The 15,539-nt window shown below is 37.1% G+C and overlaps 6 protein-coding genes across 6 annotated transcripts; 1 reads left to right on the top strand and 5 right to left on the bottom strand.

Annotated features, from left to right (window-relative positions):
• EIN_248100 (hypothetical protein) lies at nt 1-739 on the bottom strand (the record flags this gene model as incomplete). The annotated part of the gene is made up of 1 exon (XM_004261569.1): nt 1-739. A coding segment is annotated over one exon (739 nt), but the record flags the coding sequence as incomplete, so codon positions are not given.
• A 622-nt stretch (nt 740-1,361) lies between these two features.
• On the top strand, nt 1,362-1,943 carry EIN_248110 (histone H3, putative; the record flags this gene model as incomplete). The annotated part of the gene is made up of 2 exons (XM_004261570.1): nt 1,362-1,592; nt 1,731-1,943. The coding sequence occupies 2 exons, from the start codon at nt 1,362-1,364 to the stop codon at nt 1,941-1,943; spliced, it is 444 nt and encodes a 147-aa protein (XP_004261618.1).
• Nucleotides 1,944-2,080: 137 nt separating this feature from the next.
• Nucleotides 2,081-5,943, bottom strand: EIN_248120 (phospholipid-transporting ATPase, putative; the record flags this gene model as incomplete). The annotated part of the gene is made up of 4 exons (XM_004261571.1): nt 2,081-3,694; nt 3,784-4,142; nt 4,191-4,639; nt 4,682-5,943. 4 exons carry the CDS (start codon nt 5,941-5,943, stop codon nt 2,081-2,083), a joined length of 3,684 nt encoding a protein of 1,227 aa, XP_004261619.1.
• Nucleotides 5,944-6,956: 1,013 nt separating this feature from the next.
• Nucleotides 6,957-8,180, bottom strand: EIN_248130 (aspartate aminotransferase, putative; the record flags this gene model as incomplete). The annotated part of the gene is made up of 1 exon (XM_004261572.1): nt 6,957-8,180. One exon carries the CDS (start codon nt 8,178-8,180, stop codon nt 6,957-6,959), a length of 1,224 nt encoding a protein of 407 aa, XP_004261620.1.
• A 1,378-nt stretch (nt 8,181-9,558) lies between these two features.
• EIN_248140 (hypothetical protein) lies at nt 9,559-12,594 on the bottom strand (the record flags this gene model as incomplete). The annotated part of the gene is made up of 1 exon (XM_004261573.1): nt 9,559-12,594. One exon carries the CDS (start codon nt 12,592-12,594, stop codon nt 9,559-9,561), a length of 3,036 nt encoding a protein of 1,011 aa, XP_004261621.1.
• A 103-nt stretch (nt 12,595-12,697) lies between these two features.
• EIN_248150 (hypothetical protein) lies at nt 12,698-15,028 on the bottom strand (the record flags this gene model as incomplete). The annotated part of the gene is made up of 1 exon (XM_004261574.1): nt 12,698-15,028. The coding sequence occupies one exon, from the start codon at nt 15,026-15,028 to the stop codon at nt 12,698-12,700; it is 2,331 nt and encodes a 776-aa protein (XP_004261622.1).
• Nucleotides 15,029-15,539: the final 511 nt, after the last annotated feature.

Consider the following 15,539-nt stretch of genomic DNA (forward strand, 5'->3'; position numbering starts at 1 on the left):
GTCTTCTTGTCGACTTTCCTTTTTTGTCGTCGTGATGATGTTTATTCTCATTTTTCTTCACCTCCTTCTTCACTTCTTTTTTCGTATCTTTCTGTGTTTGTTTCTTGTCTTGTTTCTTTTCCTCATGTTTATGTTCTTTTGCTTTTGGTTCTTCTTTCTTCACGACCTTCTCTTCGACTTTTTTCTCCGCGACTTTGACTGGTTTGTTCTCCTTTTTCAACTCCTTCTTTGGTTCGGCTTGTTTGCCCTTTGTCTTCTTCTCCTCCTCCTTTGTTTTTTGGATTGGTTTTGTCTCTTTGACTTCCTTTGCCTTTTCAACTTTCTTTTCCGCCTTCTTTGGCTTTTCTTCGACCTTTTTAACTTCTTCTTCCTCCTCTGAGTCGTCAAATCCTTCTTTCCCTTCCAAATCATCGTAAGACGCATTTTCTGAATCGTCGTCGTCCTCAAAATCTTCTTCTGGTGCAACGGGCTCGAAGCTTGAAACGATGTACACAGTGTCTTTTCCAACCAACTCAAACTTAACGGTCTCACCCGAAATTGGAATTGATGTCGCATATTGTGGGCACTTCCCTGAGAGGGTGCACAGAGTCACTTTCATGTCGGTGTCATCCTCATCTTTCAATTTGAGAACAACACTTGTCGGCTCATTACCTTCATACGCAAAATGAAGGAGGTTCAACATACAACCCTCGGGAACCTCGATCTTCTTTCCAGCTCTGGTGAGTACAATGTATTCCATATCTCTGAATTTTCGAGTTCAGGGTTCTCCTTTTTATCTTTCTATTCAATTAATTCGCGCTCTTTCTGCCTATTATTTCAGGATTTGAAATTTTTCAAGTTCTTTTTTTTTAGTTTTCTCTTTGCTTTTTGTGATCATTTTTTTATTATTTTTTTTTCTTTGATTTTCCATTTTTTTTTATAATAATTATTGGTTTGAGTATTAATTTATATTAGTAATTATAATTACATGTTATTAATTTATTTTTACTATATTTTAAATTAATAAATATTCCTCAATTGTTAAAATCTCAATTTTCTTATTCAATTTTTTTTTAATTTAATTTTCTTATTAGTATATTTTATCAAAAAAGTATAATAAAGAATTAATAACAAAAAATACTAAAACTTTTTTTTTTCTGGTTGTTTTACTATATGATTAATAATTCGATTATAAATAAATTAAACTATAAAACCTACTTTTTTCTGTTTTTGAAATAGTTTTTAAAAATATATTAATATATTATATAATAAACTAAAAATATAGTACATTCAAAAAATAACAACAATTTATAATTAATAGTAATTTTATAGTAAATTGATTCTTGTATTTTTTTAAAAAAGATAAAAACTTAAAAGACCCAATGTCGGTTAAAAAACTGCAAGAGAAAGTGCGAAAGGAAATGAAAAAATCGTCATCAGACACCAAGCTTCAAACAGAGAAAAAGCCTCGGTCGTCACAATCAACTTTGTCCCCCAAAACATCGATATTGATTCCAAAGCAAAATGTTGCTCAAACGCCGCTTCAAAAGGCTTCTGCGATTCAACGCCGAGAAGTTTTTACGGACATCCCAAAAGCCTCTTTCCAGAAACTTGTTTGTTGTTTTGTTTTTGTGTCTTTTATTTTCCTTCATTCGCCATTTGCAATCTCCCATGTCTCTTTTTTCTCATTTTTTGACAATTGAGGTGAGATTGAGAAAAGTCAAAAATCTTCCTTTTCCATTGACTTTTAGGTCAAATCCGTTGTTCTTGACAGTGGCGACTTCGCCTTTCGAGATGAAATCCGTTTCAACAGAGAGGCAATCATCGCAATACAACTGATCGCAGAAGACTTCATTATACGACTCTTCGAGGATAGCTCGCTCTGTGCCTTCCACGCAAAGCGGATAACGGTCAACAACCGTGACGTCAGACTTGTCCTGCGTCTCAGAAAGATGTTCCTCTAATCTTGTTCATTGGTAATTACTGGTATAGTTGAGTTATAGTAAAAATAAACTAAATATACAACTTTTAGTAACTACTAGTAAATATTATAGTAAATATTATAGTAAATAAATAATAAATAATGTTGAATTGAATAAAGTCACTTTGCGTCAGTGCTTGTTGTCTCGGCGCTAACAGTTGTGGTTGTGTTTTCACCCACTGAATGGACAAATGCGTTTAAAGAGTTTGAAGTCGTTGCGTCGGTAGTATTTGTTGAGTTTTTTGATGTCTTGTCGATTTTGATATTTCTCGACTTCTTCGACCATTTGTGGTGTTCCTTCTTTTTGCGTCGTTTGTTTTCAGCCTCCATTTGTTCTTGGATTTTTCTTTCTTCTTCGTCCAATTTTGATTTCGTTAATATGACGCTGATAGGTCTTGCTTGTGAGAATTTCATTTCGATTTCTGGGAGTTCTTTATGTTCGACCAATTTCCATTTTGTGTATTCTTGTATTAATTGGGAATTAGTAGGGACGACTCTTCGATGTAATTGTAATGCACCTATTTGTGGTAAAGTAGTGACTGAGACGGCGATGATACAAATGAGATAGAAGCTTGGTTGTTGTAAGACTATATACCACCCATAAGCTGATATCCCACGTACTGATAACCCTGAGATGAACATGACCAAAGTATAGATGATGATATATAAGATAATACTTGCTACAAATGACAGTACTACCAAGATACTAAATCGTTTCGTATAGATTAACATCGTGACCCAGATCGACGTTAAACTGTATGTCGTGACTGTCACCACACTGAATGGAAATCCGTTCACTTTCCCATCAAAATTCGTGACGTCGGACCCCGCAATCAAAAAGTAGAACAACACAAAAAAGAGAATCGATTGTAAGACTCCATACAAATACCATTCAACATACGATTTGATCTTATAGTTCGGGTCGTTAAACGTTTCTTTATGACTCTCCGGAAATTGTTTGACTTCGTTCCACGAGAGTTCGTAGTCAAACAGCGCAATAGCTCCCGGGGGAAGTGACGTGAAGAGGATATTGAAGCATGTCATGATCCAGTCGTCAAACAATATTTGACACGTGAAGTTACTCATAAACGCATACGACACATCTAACAAGAAGAACGCCGCGTTCTTATAAAAGCAGAATTTGATCAATGAAGAGACTTGATATCGCGCATTCCGGCCATAGAACAGAACTAACTTCGTTAAGTGCCGGAACTTTTGGATCGCAAAATCTGCAGTCACAGCAGCTTGGTTCCCTTCTTTCCCAAATATCCCAACACCAACATCCCCTTTCGTAATCATCGGAACATCATTCATCCCATCCCCAATCGTTAAGATCGATTTGTTCGTTATCCGCTTCACTAACAGTGCAATGTCCGCCTTTTGTCGTGGACTCACACGACAACACACTACAGACTCCGCTTGTATAAAGAGTGGTTTGACTACTTTATAGTTCCTTATAAGATATTCAATATTCGTGTCTGAAATCACTATCCCCAATTTGTTCGATTTCGCATACTTCACATCTTCTTGCATTTCCTTCTCCAATACCCGCGTCGTTGGACTTGGTTTCCCCTTGTGCTTCTCCTTCGCTATTTCCTTCGTGTCTTTCAACTCGTTGATCTTCGCCATCGCCGCGTTCGCACACTCAAGAAAAGCCTCTTCACTCTCAAAATTGAAGGAAAGGAGGTTTTGATGTAGATCAAATAATTTGCAGGACTTCGCCACTGAGGTTGCCTCCATATAAGTCTTCATTAATTATAATTAATTATAATTAAATTATTAACAATTAAATGAATGAGTACAACGAAGTAATACCAACAAACTGTCTCCTTTTTATCGCCAGTGAGTACCCATATCTTCAACCCCGCCCTTCTCAATATATCTATCGTCTCAGGTACACCTTCTTGCAATTGATCTTCGATCGCAGTCGCTCCAATTAACTCCAAATCACACTCTAACTCTTTGTACATGTGATACCGAAGTTCTTTCACATTTTCAGCAAGCGGGTCGATCGCGTCAAGTCGCCTTTTCCAATCGTCGACGTATTCTTTTGACAACTTTCTGCGTGCTATAAAGAGGGTTCGTAACCCTTCATTCCCAAATGCGTCTACTTGCTGTTGTGTCTTCTTAATCATCTCTTCTTCTTCACTCAATTCGACAGTGTCAAGTCTTCCAATGTTAACTACACTGATTTGTTGTGGTTCCGATTCAACTAAATCAGTCATTTGACTCTCTTTTTGTGTTCCTTTAGTGTTGTGATGTAACAAAGTTGATATCGCGCTGTCCGCCCCTTTCGAATATAACACATACTCCCCATCCTTCTCAACTAACACACTCATCATCTTTCTCGCACTTGTAAACTCAATTTGAATGACAATTGTGTACTCTTCGTTCTCTCCTTTGTTTTGTATCTTCACTGTTTTCTGTGTTCGTTCCTCTAAAATAACACCATTGACATAAGCAGCTTCACATAACGCTTCTTCGTCAGGTGAGAGGGAGGAATACTTCATCCCATCGACTTGATCTTTCTCTTTACTACACGTGTTACATAACACCAGACACATTAAAAAGTCACTCACCATTTTATTGGTTTCACTTAATTGTCCCAACGTGCCATTCATTACATCACTAATAACTTCCCCTCCTATACTACATTTAGAAAAGCTCATCTTATTCTCTCTATTCTATAAGTCCTTTCCCTTGGCAGAGTAGAAAACAAACGTTAAAGTCCCGGTTTTGTCACTCAAAATATATTGGACCTCTCCCATCTCTTCTATAAGTGCACAACTATTCGTCCGCATTCCTTCATCCTTCTCTACACCTTCAGAATCAACCTTTTTGATCTTAAAGTCGGCGTCCATCTCCATCACAAAACCTTGCACATATCTACATATCTCCATAGTCACTCCAACTGATATCGGAATCGTGTACGATATCAAATTAAAGAACCCAAAGAACTTCTTGACGGCGTAAGCAGCATACCCTAACTCGGGCAAATAAGAGTCCAAATACCAGAACCCTGTGTCTGGATTAACAACTGTATACCTCCACGTTGATAGTGCTGCCAATATCGAGCAAATCAGTAATTGAAAGAACACCGTCGATAAGACAAATTGGTTGAGTCGTGTATTTAATATCGAACTTTTATTCACCGGCTTCGTCGAGTTCAAAGCTTGCTTGGTGTACTTCCCAGTGTAACACACAACACAGTAGACATACTCCGTCTTTCGTAAGACAGATCCGCGAAGTAACAAATTTTTCTCGTCAAGAGCTATTTTAACAGTTTCACTTGAAAATAGACCTTTGAAGTCATTGAATTTGGCTCTCGGCCACTCGCATTCAAGATCCATCGAAAAGTCGGTCACGTCTTTTTCAGTCATGTCGAGAAGCATCTTTGGGACAAAGATGGTCTTGAGCGACGTCTCGCCATCCAAAGCAGCGGTGTCCAACTTACACACCCCATCCGGCAATGATGAAAATATCGGCACGACATCGGCGGGCACGACTTGATCCTTATGTAGTTTCAAAACCGACCCTACCGATATGTTTTTAGAGCAAACCACTGACTCTTCGCCATTTTTGAGGACCGTGTATTTCTTCCCATTCGCCTTGTTGTCAGCGGAATATCGTTTTAAGTCCTCGACGATCTCACGAACAGCAGAAACTGCTAAGACGACGACTATTGGAATAATTGCAGTGATGGGCGTGACTGTTGAGATGTAAGGTATGCAACTAATGATCATATTAATAAGGAAGTAGACATTAGTAAGTAACTTGTATTGATAATACAAAAACTTAAAAGGAAAAGTGAAGACGTTGTATTTTGTGGTCTTCACCGTGTTCTTTGGAAACTTGTGCGACGGTGTTGTCGACTGGACTTTGACTATCGGATACTTCTCTAGTGTGTTATTTAACACATTTGAATTGAAAAACAAAAAGTACAAACTCTCTCGTGTGGAGCAACAGCATCCAAAAGGTGCCATCTATTTTTTCAGTCTTAAAGGAACAATTTTTCTGCTCCTGAACTTCGAGAAAAAAATTTGAACAAATCCGCGTTGTTCTCGAATGGTTTTGGGAAATTAAAAAAGTGTTAACATCATATCTTAAATCCACTCATTCCCTCGTTTCGTTTAATTAACTTGAGCATCAAAGACGTATTTCTATAATTTACAAACATTTTTTTTGTTAGGTATTTTTGGGTTAATTATTGTACTTAAAAAGACTGTTTATCGGGATTTCAAGGAAAAAAAAGCAAAGCCATTTAGAAGCTAAAAAGAGCTATTAGAACAACCAATAAAATAAACGTAATTTACTAAAAACAACTATTGCGAGATAATTTATGTGTTTTGATACAATAATCATTCCCTTTTCATTTCTATAAGTTGAATTATCATTTATAAGACTTTTATTATATTGTTACCATATTTTTATCTGGTAAATATTTGAATAGAACAATAAATGGCTTTATTGTTATTTATTTATAACACAAAAATAAAAAATTATAAAAACAAAAAGTGCATTTGCCGGGACTCGAACCCGGATCTCCACCTTGGAAGGGTGGAATTCTGCCCTTAGACCACAAATGCTTCTATAATTATTAGATATTATTATTATTATTATTATTTTGTTTTAATTCTACATAAATCAATATTATACGTGTCATTATTAATACATTTTATTAATAATTGCTATCAACATTTTTATTCATGAACTTTTTTACAACCATAACTAATAATATATTATACAAAATGAGAACACATGCAATGAAATGAATACCACTTTGTACTCATTTCATTGAATATTAGTCTTATTATAAAGATATACATTGAAACTAAATTCTGTATTAAAGTTGTTGATATAACAATATTACGACTTGGGCTGCTTGTATATAAATTGACAAGTATTTAAAAAATCAATGCACGTATTATGTTATATGTATTTTAGTAATAAACAACTTTAAAATAACTTATTCATCAAATTGATATTTAAACTCTTCTTAATGAACAATAGTGTGCTCTGCACTAGTCTTCTCTTTAAGTTGATGCACAGTCTTTCTGTAACATTCTTTAAACTGCTCTACCCATCCTCTAACAATTTCAGGTGGTTGGCAAATGGACATTCGGAAATATCCACACTCTCCAAACGCACTTCCTGGCACAACCACAACGCCATTCATTGCAAAAAGATGGCAAAACTCCTCTTCATTTCCTTCTTCTATTTTTGGGAAGAAGTAAAAAGCTCCATGTGGCTTCACAAATTTGATTCCAAGGTCCTCCAAACACTCACATATGATCTCTCGACTTGTGACATATTGCTTCAAGTCCGCCACAGCCAACTCCATGATCGGAAGCACAAATTGGTGTAATCTATTGGGTTGCATGAATCCAAGAATTTCATTAAAATTGGCAATACCCGCAACAAACTCTTGACACGTGTCAAGTAAAGGATTGACTGCAATACATCCAACACGTTCTCCTGGAATAGAAACGTCTTTTGAGAGTGAATATGCTATAGCAGAATATTGATACTTGTCAAATAAAGTGAATGTATCACCTTCAATGAGTCTTCTATAGACTGAGTCATTCAAAATCCAAATCTTGTGGTTATGTGTTGTGTTATACCTCTTTAATACTTCGACTATCTTTACCATCGTTTCTTCTGTATATACAACACCAGTTGGATTATTTGGTGAATTGATAATGATCACCTTCGTCTTCTCTGTTAAACTCTCTTCCAACATTTTTGCATTTGGTTGCCAGTTTTCCTCAAATTTGGTTCGCACTATTTTCATAGTAGCTTGGCAGTTATCTATGTAAAATGGGTACTCCAAGAAGTATGGGGAGAACAAAATGACTTCATCGCGTGGATTTAAAACGCTTCTAAGAAACACGTTGATGGCTGCTGTGCAACCAGGTGTCAAAACGACATTTTCAGCACTTGAAAGTACCTTTTCAAATGATGAAATGATATCTGCCATAGCTTGTCTTGCCGGTGTATCACCCAATGTAGTTGAATATCCATGCCTCATACAATCAGTGTTTTGAGAAACTATTTCTAATGCCTTTTGATAGACTTCTGGTGGGGGCAGAAGAGGGTTCCCAAGCGTTAAGTCGATGATCGCAGACTCTCCTTTTTCGTTCTTAAGTTTACGACTCAGTGCCGACATCTTTCTTATAGCTGTTCCTTTCGCACATTTAGCATAGTAATAATCGCACAACATGTCCTCTTCTTATTATCCAGAGTTTCTTCTTCTTTTAAATATCAACTCTATTCACTTTCCCACCAGAAAGTCTTTTGAACTGCAACAAAACACCACATAACAACAAGAGTCACATTCATTCACTTGTATAGTTTATTTATAATTTTTTAATTATTAGTAGATAATTTCAATCATTATTGGAAGGACAAAGTGATAGAACGTGTGAATTTGTGTTACAGTTGACCATAAAAAATTCAAAGACCAAATAATTATAAAAAGTAAAATAAACAGTTTAAAAACTTTAATTAAGAAACTATATTAAAATAGATTTAACTCAATAAAGAGTGAATTGTGTTTCGTTTTGAATTTGTCAGAATTTGACCAAAATGGGGCATTTACTATTATTTTAATATGATACAATTATTATTATAGAATTTGTTTGCTTTTCTTGAATTTGGTTTCAAGAAAAAATATAACGGATTTGAATATTGGAAAAAATTAGAAAAATAACTCGTCAACTTTCTAACGTTCCGATAAACTGCTTTGTTTAAAATATCGATTTAAAACAGGATTCTACCAAAAGTGGACATTTTTCATATATCGAAGGTAAATATATTATAATAAAATAGAAAAAAATAAAACATGTATTTAGACGCATCAGAAATGCATGTTCGCAACCGGCCATAGCATCAACTCCAATTCCATCCTGTTTCTCTTCCAAAAAACTTGACAATTGGTGAAGTGCCAGAATTACAGTGGCAAAGTATTATGTGATATTTGTGTGACCTCCGCAAACTCTGTGAATTGCGCAACTTGAGCAACAGTGAGAGTAATAACGAACTAAAATCCCCGCCCAATGAACCGACAAACACCGGGAAGGCTTTAAAGCTTCTCTGTAAACGAGTATTCAAAATCACGATTCGGTGTTTGGAACCGAGGGTTTCAAGAAGTATTTCAACTAGAAAGTGACAATAACCCAAACCATATCAAACGGAAGAAGACTGGAGGAGACAACAAGTTCCAAAATGTCGCTTTGTGGCAATTAATAACTCCTGTAAAAAAATAACACACCTTTGGGGAGTGAGGACTGTGAGCGTCTTTCGAGTCAAGACTTCTCCAGTGTGACATTTTATTATTACCACAAAGAAAGTAATAAAATATTCAAAAAATTCGACATTGTTAAATATTTTGAAATTTATTTTTGACTTCTTAGTTTTTTTTCAGAGACCAACAAAAATAAAGATCCTACTATTATTTGGTCTCTGATTATTATTTGGTCAATTGTAAGTGTTGACAATTAAATTAACACCACTATTAATTAGTAGAAAGTGAAACTATTAAATTATAAATTATTACATACTAAAACATAACACTTTTAAATTATCATATACGTTCATAATCAACCCAGATTCGGGTAATACACATCTTTAAATACTACTTTGATCACATCCTTATTTCGATTCACTTGTTCTTTTAACACGGCTGTTTGCTCTTTAAGACCATCTTCTTGCTTCTTATAAAACGCAGTGAGCTGGTCTCCAAACCTTTTGATCCCTTTAGTGTCTAACACATTAGGGACTTGTCGTTGTTGGTTAAGTAAATACATCATATTCCCAATATCCCTCCTCACGTTCGCATCACTACAACTCTGTGTGATATCATACAAATGAGAAATAACCCAACTGTCATACCCCTCAAATCCAGGACGATGTACCAAATAGGGGGGAATCAATTGTAAAGTCTTTCTCAGCAGTTCTACGTCTTGAACAAGGCAAATCGCGTTGAGTTGGCAGAAGATCAAATTCACAGTGAAGATGTGTTGCATTTGGGACACCACAGACGTGCAACTTTTCGGCTGTGGGTAGTGAAACCCTAAGCACCTCTTCACCAGTTCGTAGTCTTCTTTGAAATGGGGCAAATGCTCATCAAACCCAAAGGACGACATATAACAGAAGAACTCGCTGAAGAGAAATATCATCTGTTGTACCATCACTTCTTGGCTCTTCTCGTCGATATTCGGTACAATGTCAAAGCACAAATTTCTCATTACCCCTCGAAAGATGTTAAAAAAGTGTTGTTTGTTCTTCAAGCGACACAGAATGTGACACACAACACTTTCTAATGTCACTTTGGTTCGTGTGAATGACACTCCAATCACTCGCGCAAAGATCGTTTCAAAGCGCGACAGCATCTCAGCCTCTTTCTGTGTGACAAGACCAACTGCAATGTCAACAAACACAAACAGCCATTCTTTGCTTTGAATGAGACACTGCCACACACAATGGTCTTCTTTACACAAGATGAGATCATTCAGAACAATGTCTAAGACTACTTTGTTTCTCGAAAAGTTCTTTGTGATGCTTTGCGACAGTGCCTTCAAAAATGGTGTTATGTAGTCGTCACCAACTTTCTTCTTGTCCATCGACGAAATGAATGACTCGGAAGAGAGATATCCACTTTTCGTTGTATCACAGTATGTGTTTCGCACGTTATTATAAGTCGTTTCAATGCAGATTTGGTAGAGTAGTGGTGTCAACCGTGTCGTTCCCAATGCCGTTTCAATCGTGTCGAAATTGACTTGGATCTTCAGAAGCGCCAAAATGCGTTGCACTGAGTTTTTCACAAAACTTGGGTTTGGTGTCATATACAACTCGAGCAACATCGCCTTGTTCTTCAGTAACATGAGCTTCACATAGTCTTTAATTTGGTATTTCGAGAACAACACAAAGCACAGAAAGGTGTATAACAAAAGTCCTGTGTCCTTATGATTTTGCTCTTTAATTGACTTATCAAGGAGCTTCAGTATGTCAGTGACATAGTATTGTACCACTATGAAATCAGTCACAACAATCGTTGAGACATATTGTATATACCCACATCTCCATTGGTAGTGCACTTTCGGCACGTTCTCCTCGACAAGTTCCGGTATCTCTCCCCCAAGATACCAACTCAACAAGTTTCGATAGGACACTTTCTCAAACAGTTTAAATGGAAGTTCGTCTATAACTTCCACTGTGACTGTCTTCGTTAATTCCTTAGTAAATTCAAGTTTCAGTTTATCACTCTCCCACCATTCGATATTAAATAAGTGTCTCAGAACCAAATTCCTGATCGGCGTAAAGATGTTTGTAGATACCATTTTCAGTCCAAATTCAATGAACTCGTGCGCTACAGGATGTTTGGGTTTCACACTCTCCTCCAAATGTGGGACTTTACTTTCTTTCGCTAACTCAATCAGCCCCATGAAGATCTTTGTTATGTCTTCACTCTCAATCGCGTCTTTCCGTAACACAGGAAACACTGTTAAAACAACATACAATAATTCCAGTATCGCGTTGCTATCTTCAAAACTCCGTTTGTTCCGCTTGTAGTCCAACATCGAAACAATTCCTCCAATTCCGCCAGTGCGTCGTATAATGCTTCCCGTCGTCTCTCTCTCAACTACTTGAATTGGACTGAACTGGCTGATTTGGTAACACACAAAGCCGATTTTACCTTTTCCTTCTCTCTCACTTTCGATAGCTGTTGCCCCACCATTTACCTTCCCAATTTCAGGAAAATATTGGATGACAGTTTCACTCGGCAACAGCGTGACATCGGTGACATACCCTTTAAAGTAACTCTCCGCGTCTCCGGGTATCCCTCCAATTGAGAACACTCCTTTCTCGTTTTGAGGGTAATTCATTTGGAACACCATATTCTCTTTATCGTAGTCCACGGTGACTCGATGCCCTCTTTTCGAGCATAACAGTGTTATTGTATGCCACTTGTTTTCTTTCATCTTCGTCCGACTGTTTTCCTTCTTCTTGTTGACGTTGTTCTCGTCATTCCCACACACCACAGTTAACTGACCGCTTTCAACTTGAAGCACTATTTTGCTCGACGGGGTGCGAACAGAAAACACAACGCCGTCGCCTTGGCTTAAAAAAGATAGAGCGACACCCCAAGTGTCACTCTTACCAACAGTAACATCGCTGTACAAACATGTTAGTAATCCGGGGAATGCGTAGTACCTCTCCGGTCCACCAACATGTGCCGCGGAGTTTAAAACACTTAAAATGTTCTTCGAATTCTGTTGGTCTGTCTCTACGAGGTATAGCCTGATCAACTCGAGAAAATTGACGTGCGTCTGTCGTGTTTTGAGTAATATACACAAGAGCCCAAGCCCCGTTTTCAACTCGTCGCCTTTGAATGTGATGATTTCCTTGATGATTTCGTCCACAAACAAATCGGACAATTTACTGACGTTGTCCATATTACTTTTCGTCAACTCGCTCATCGTCTGATACACTTCTATTCTCCGTTTTTCTTGATAGACAACCTCTTCGATGTCTTCTCTGAACTGGTAGACACACGAGTCAAGTGGAATATGACTGTCGTAGCTTCTGTTACACAACAGAGGAATTGTCCATTGGAGGACTTCTTCGCTCGTCATTGTATGCCACTTTTTTCAGTTCACTTTACGTTCTAGTTTCTTTTATTATTAAAATACTATAATATATAGTAAACCCATGTAAGAGACGAACAAATGCTATAAATTAGTCGAGTAATGCGCCAAAGTTATTTGTTTGTGTTGCACTTTCCTTACTGATATCCACAAAATGTTTCTTTCCAGCATTTCTCCTTCCAAAAACGGGTTTGAGTATTTCCGACGACGACGCGCTCTCTTTTTTCGTTTCGGCAGTCTCGCCCATATCTCGTGGAAAGTCACACGAACTTAATAAGCCAAAAGCGCCTTCTCCCTCTTTGCGATATTTCTTTGTTCGTGGCGAAAATGTCGGTGTTAATGTTTCGAGGCGTTTTGGGGTGCTCTCCTTTGGCTTCGATGTCGACCGACTTCTTGAAAGGGACCCAGAAAGAGACAACGAGAACTTCTTCTTCGGCTTTTCAACGTCTTGGCTGACGTCATATGACTCTTCTCCTTCTCCAACTTCGTATGTAGTCGCAACGATCTTGCCATAGATCTCTACATACGCTTTACGTTTGTTCTCGACTTTCAATTTGTCCTTTTCGTCCTCTTTAGTCTTCGTGAAGACAAATTCGTCTTTCAAGTCGTCGAAGATGAAGTAATTCATGAAGGCTTCTCGATTGATTACAACGTACTTTTGGTCGTAGACATCCATCAATTTCGGCAATTTCTCTTTTGTTCGTTCTTCATTAGTGCTTTGGACAACATCTATGAACTTCTTAGAGGATGGGTAAAACAACAGATTTAATGCAGAGAAGTAGTCCACTATATTCCGAATTTCCGGTTTGTCAGTGGACGTCGCGTAAGTGACTTCCATCAGTATTCTTCCCATATATTCTGTCCTTTGATGTTCAGGAGAGTGTAAGTAATACCACTTCTTGACACATGTGTAGTACTTCAATAGTGTCAAGTCAAATTCGATGACTCCAATCGTCGATTTTCCATCTGTGACATACAGCAGAACGTTATTTCGCATCTTATCCAAATTGATTTTGAATACATCGTTCTTATTAAAGGTGGGGTCAAGACCTTTGTTCGACACTACCTTCATTTTCTTTTTCCCAGAGTACACACACAATTCAATGCCTTTGGACCCAATCAACCCTTCACATTGTGTCGGACATATCGTAAGTGTCCCAGTCACTTCATCTCCAACGTGTTCAGGGAGGGGATTCTCTCGAGGATCAATCCAAGTCGACATTAAAGTTTTTACATTAAAGAAGTACCTTTCATTTCTGAAGTATCCCATGGCCCACCCCACTGGGAGATTCATATTTTCAGTCGGATACGCTCGTTTCATAACTGTTTTCTTGTCTTTGTCTTCAAATACAAGTCTACTGTAATGATCGAGATAGATCACTTGATTGGTATCGACAACTCGACCACTTTCAAGCCCATTTTGTATATCAATGGTTGGGGGCGACACTTTATGTGTGCCGTAAAACCTCTTTTTCTTAAACGAAATGTCATAGCCAAGTTCTTTGGCGTATTCTTCCATATTCTTTCTGTTATATGGACAACTTGGTCTGACTACAATTGGCACGGCAACACCACTTTCGACAGATGTCAAATTTTTAAGTCCATCAACGCGAACAACAAGAAAGTTTCGGAGAGATAATGGGTCCGCTATTACAGAGGCCAATTGTTGAGGGGAGACTTGCAAGGAAAACCTCATTTTGCTGATGCCGAGTAAAACCTCAAAGTTCTGCTCTATATACACACGTTTGTCAATTGCAGAGTTATCAATTTTAGTCGACTCAACTACACTCTGGTTTGATATTTTGAGAGAGAGTACCGTGTTCGTTTTATTCGAGAAGTCAATGACTCCATTCACCATTTCGCCTTGTGTATACTCATTCTTCTCTAACTCGACTTTCAAGGAAAACCTTTTGTTATCAATACATTCGGAAGTCTGTGTTTTCACGATTTCTGTGGTGTACAATTTGTACAATAATGGCAACTCGAAGACATCTGACTTGTGAATTTTGCAAGAGAGTTCTTCGATTTGTGCAACCATTTCCCACTTCAAGAAACACTTCCCCATTACAACAGTCGTGCAACACTTTTGTGGTAGTACCATTTCAAATGGAAAGCGGGCAATGCCTTCTGGGTATTCAGTGAACCTTCCGTTTTGGATATTATAATGTTCACTAAAGCAGTTACATGTGAATGATTGGAAGCCAAAGTCCTCTTTCATATTCTTCTCTTGCCATTCTGAAGCGTTAGAGTCTTGTCTTGGGTCGGAAGAGTATCCATTTTTGAAGTCCGGGTAATTTGTGTGTGTCTGAAAAATGACAGAGACTTTTTTAATGAATTTTGGACTCTTAAAAACAGCTTCTATAAACCCGTTGACTGGTTCTCCAACAACTCCTTTGTTACATAAAACGATATCAATCTTCATTCAACAAATTGGGTTTAAAAGTTTCTTTGAGACTTTGATTGAAACATTCATCAATTTTGTTTGCTTGAAAATAGTATTTGCTGGTTGAGTCTGTCTTTGATGGAATTTTGTTAATCAATATTAACATAATCATTATCACTACACAACAATAACATCACATTTCAAGTTTAATTTGGAATTAACTACTGATTCAAAGACATTTTCTATATTTAATAATTTAAAATACTAATATATTAACTTTTGTTTTACTAAATGCCTTTTATTATCTTAGTCAAATTTATTTTATTTGATAAGTTTTATTTTATTTAATTATTATTATTAAAAAAAACTTTAAATAAGAGGATAAATGACTAAGATGTGAATAGTCGAAATAAGAACTTGAAATCAACACACGTCAATCCCTTTTTCTTTTGTTTCTCGCTCCATAAACCATTTACAACGTAAAAAGACTCAGAGAAGATATAAGACTCCATTTTTTCTTCTTTCGATCTTGAAAAAAGACCGAGAACTC

This window comes from Entamoeba invadens, assembly GCF_000330505.1.
Source record: "Entamoeba invadens IP1 unplaced genomic scaffold scaff_1105074726103, whole genome shotgun sequence".
In the NCBI taxonomy this organism is placed as follows: domain Eukaryota; phylum Evosea; order Mastigamoebida; family Endamoebidae; genus Entamoeba; species Entamoeba invadens.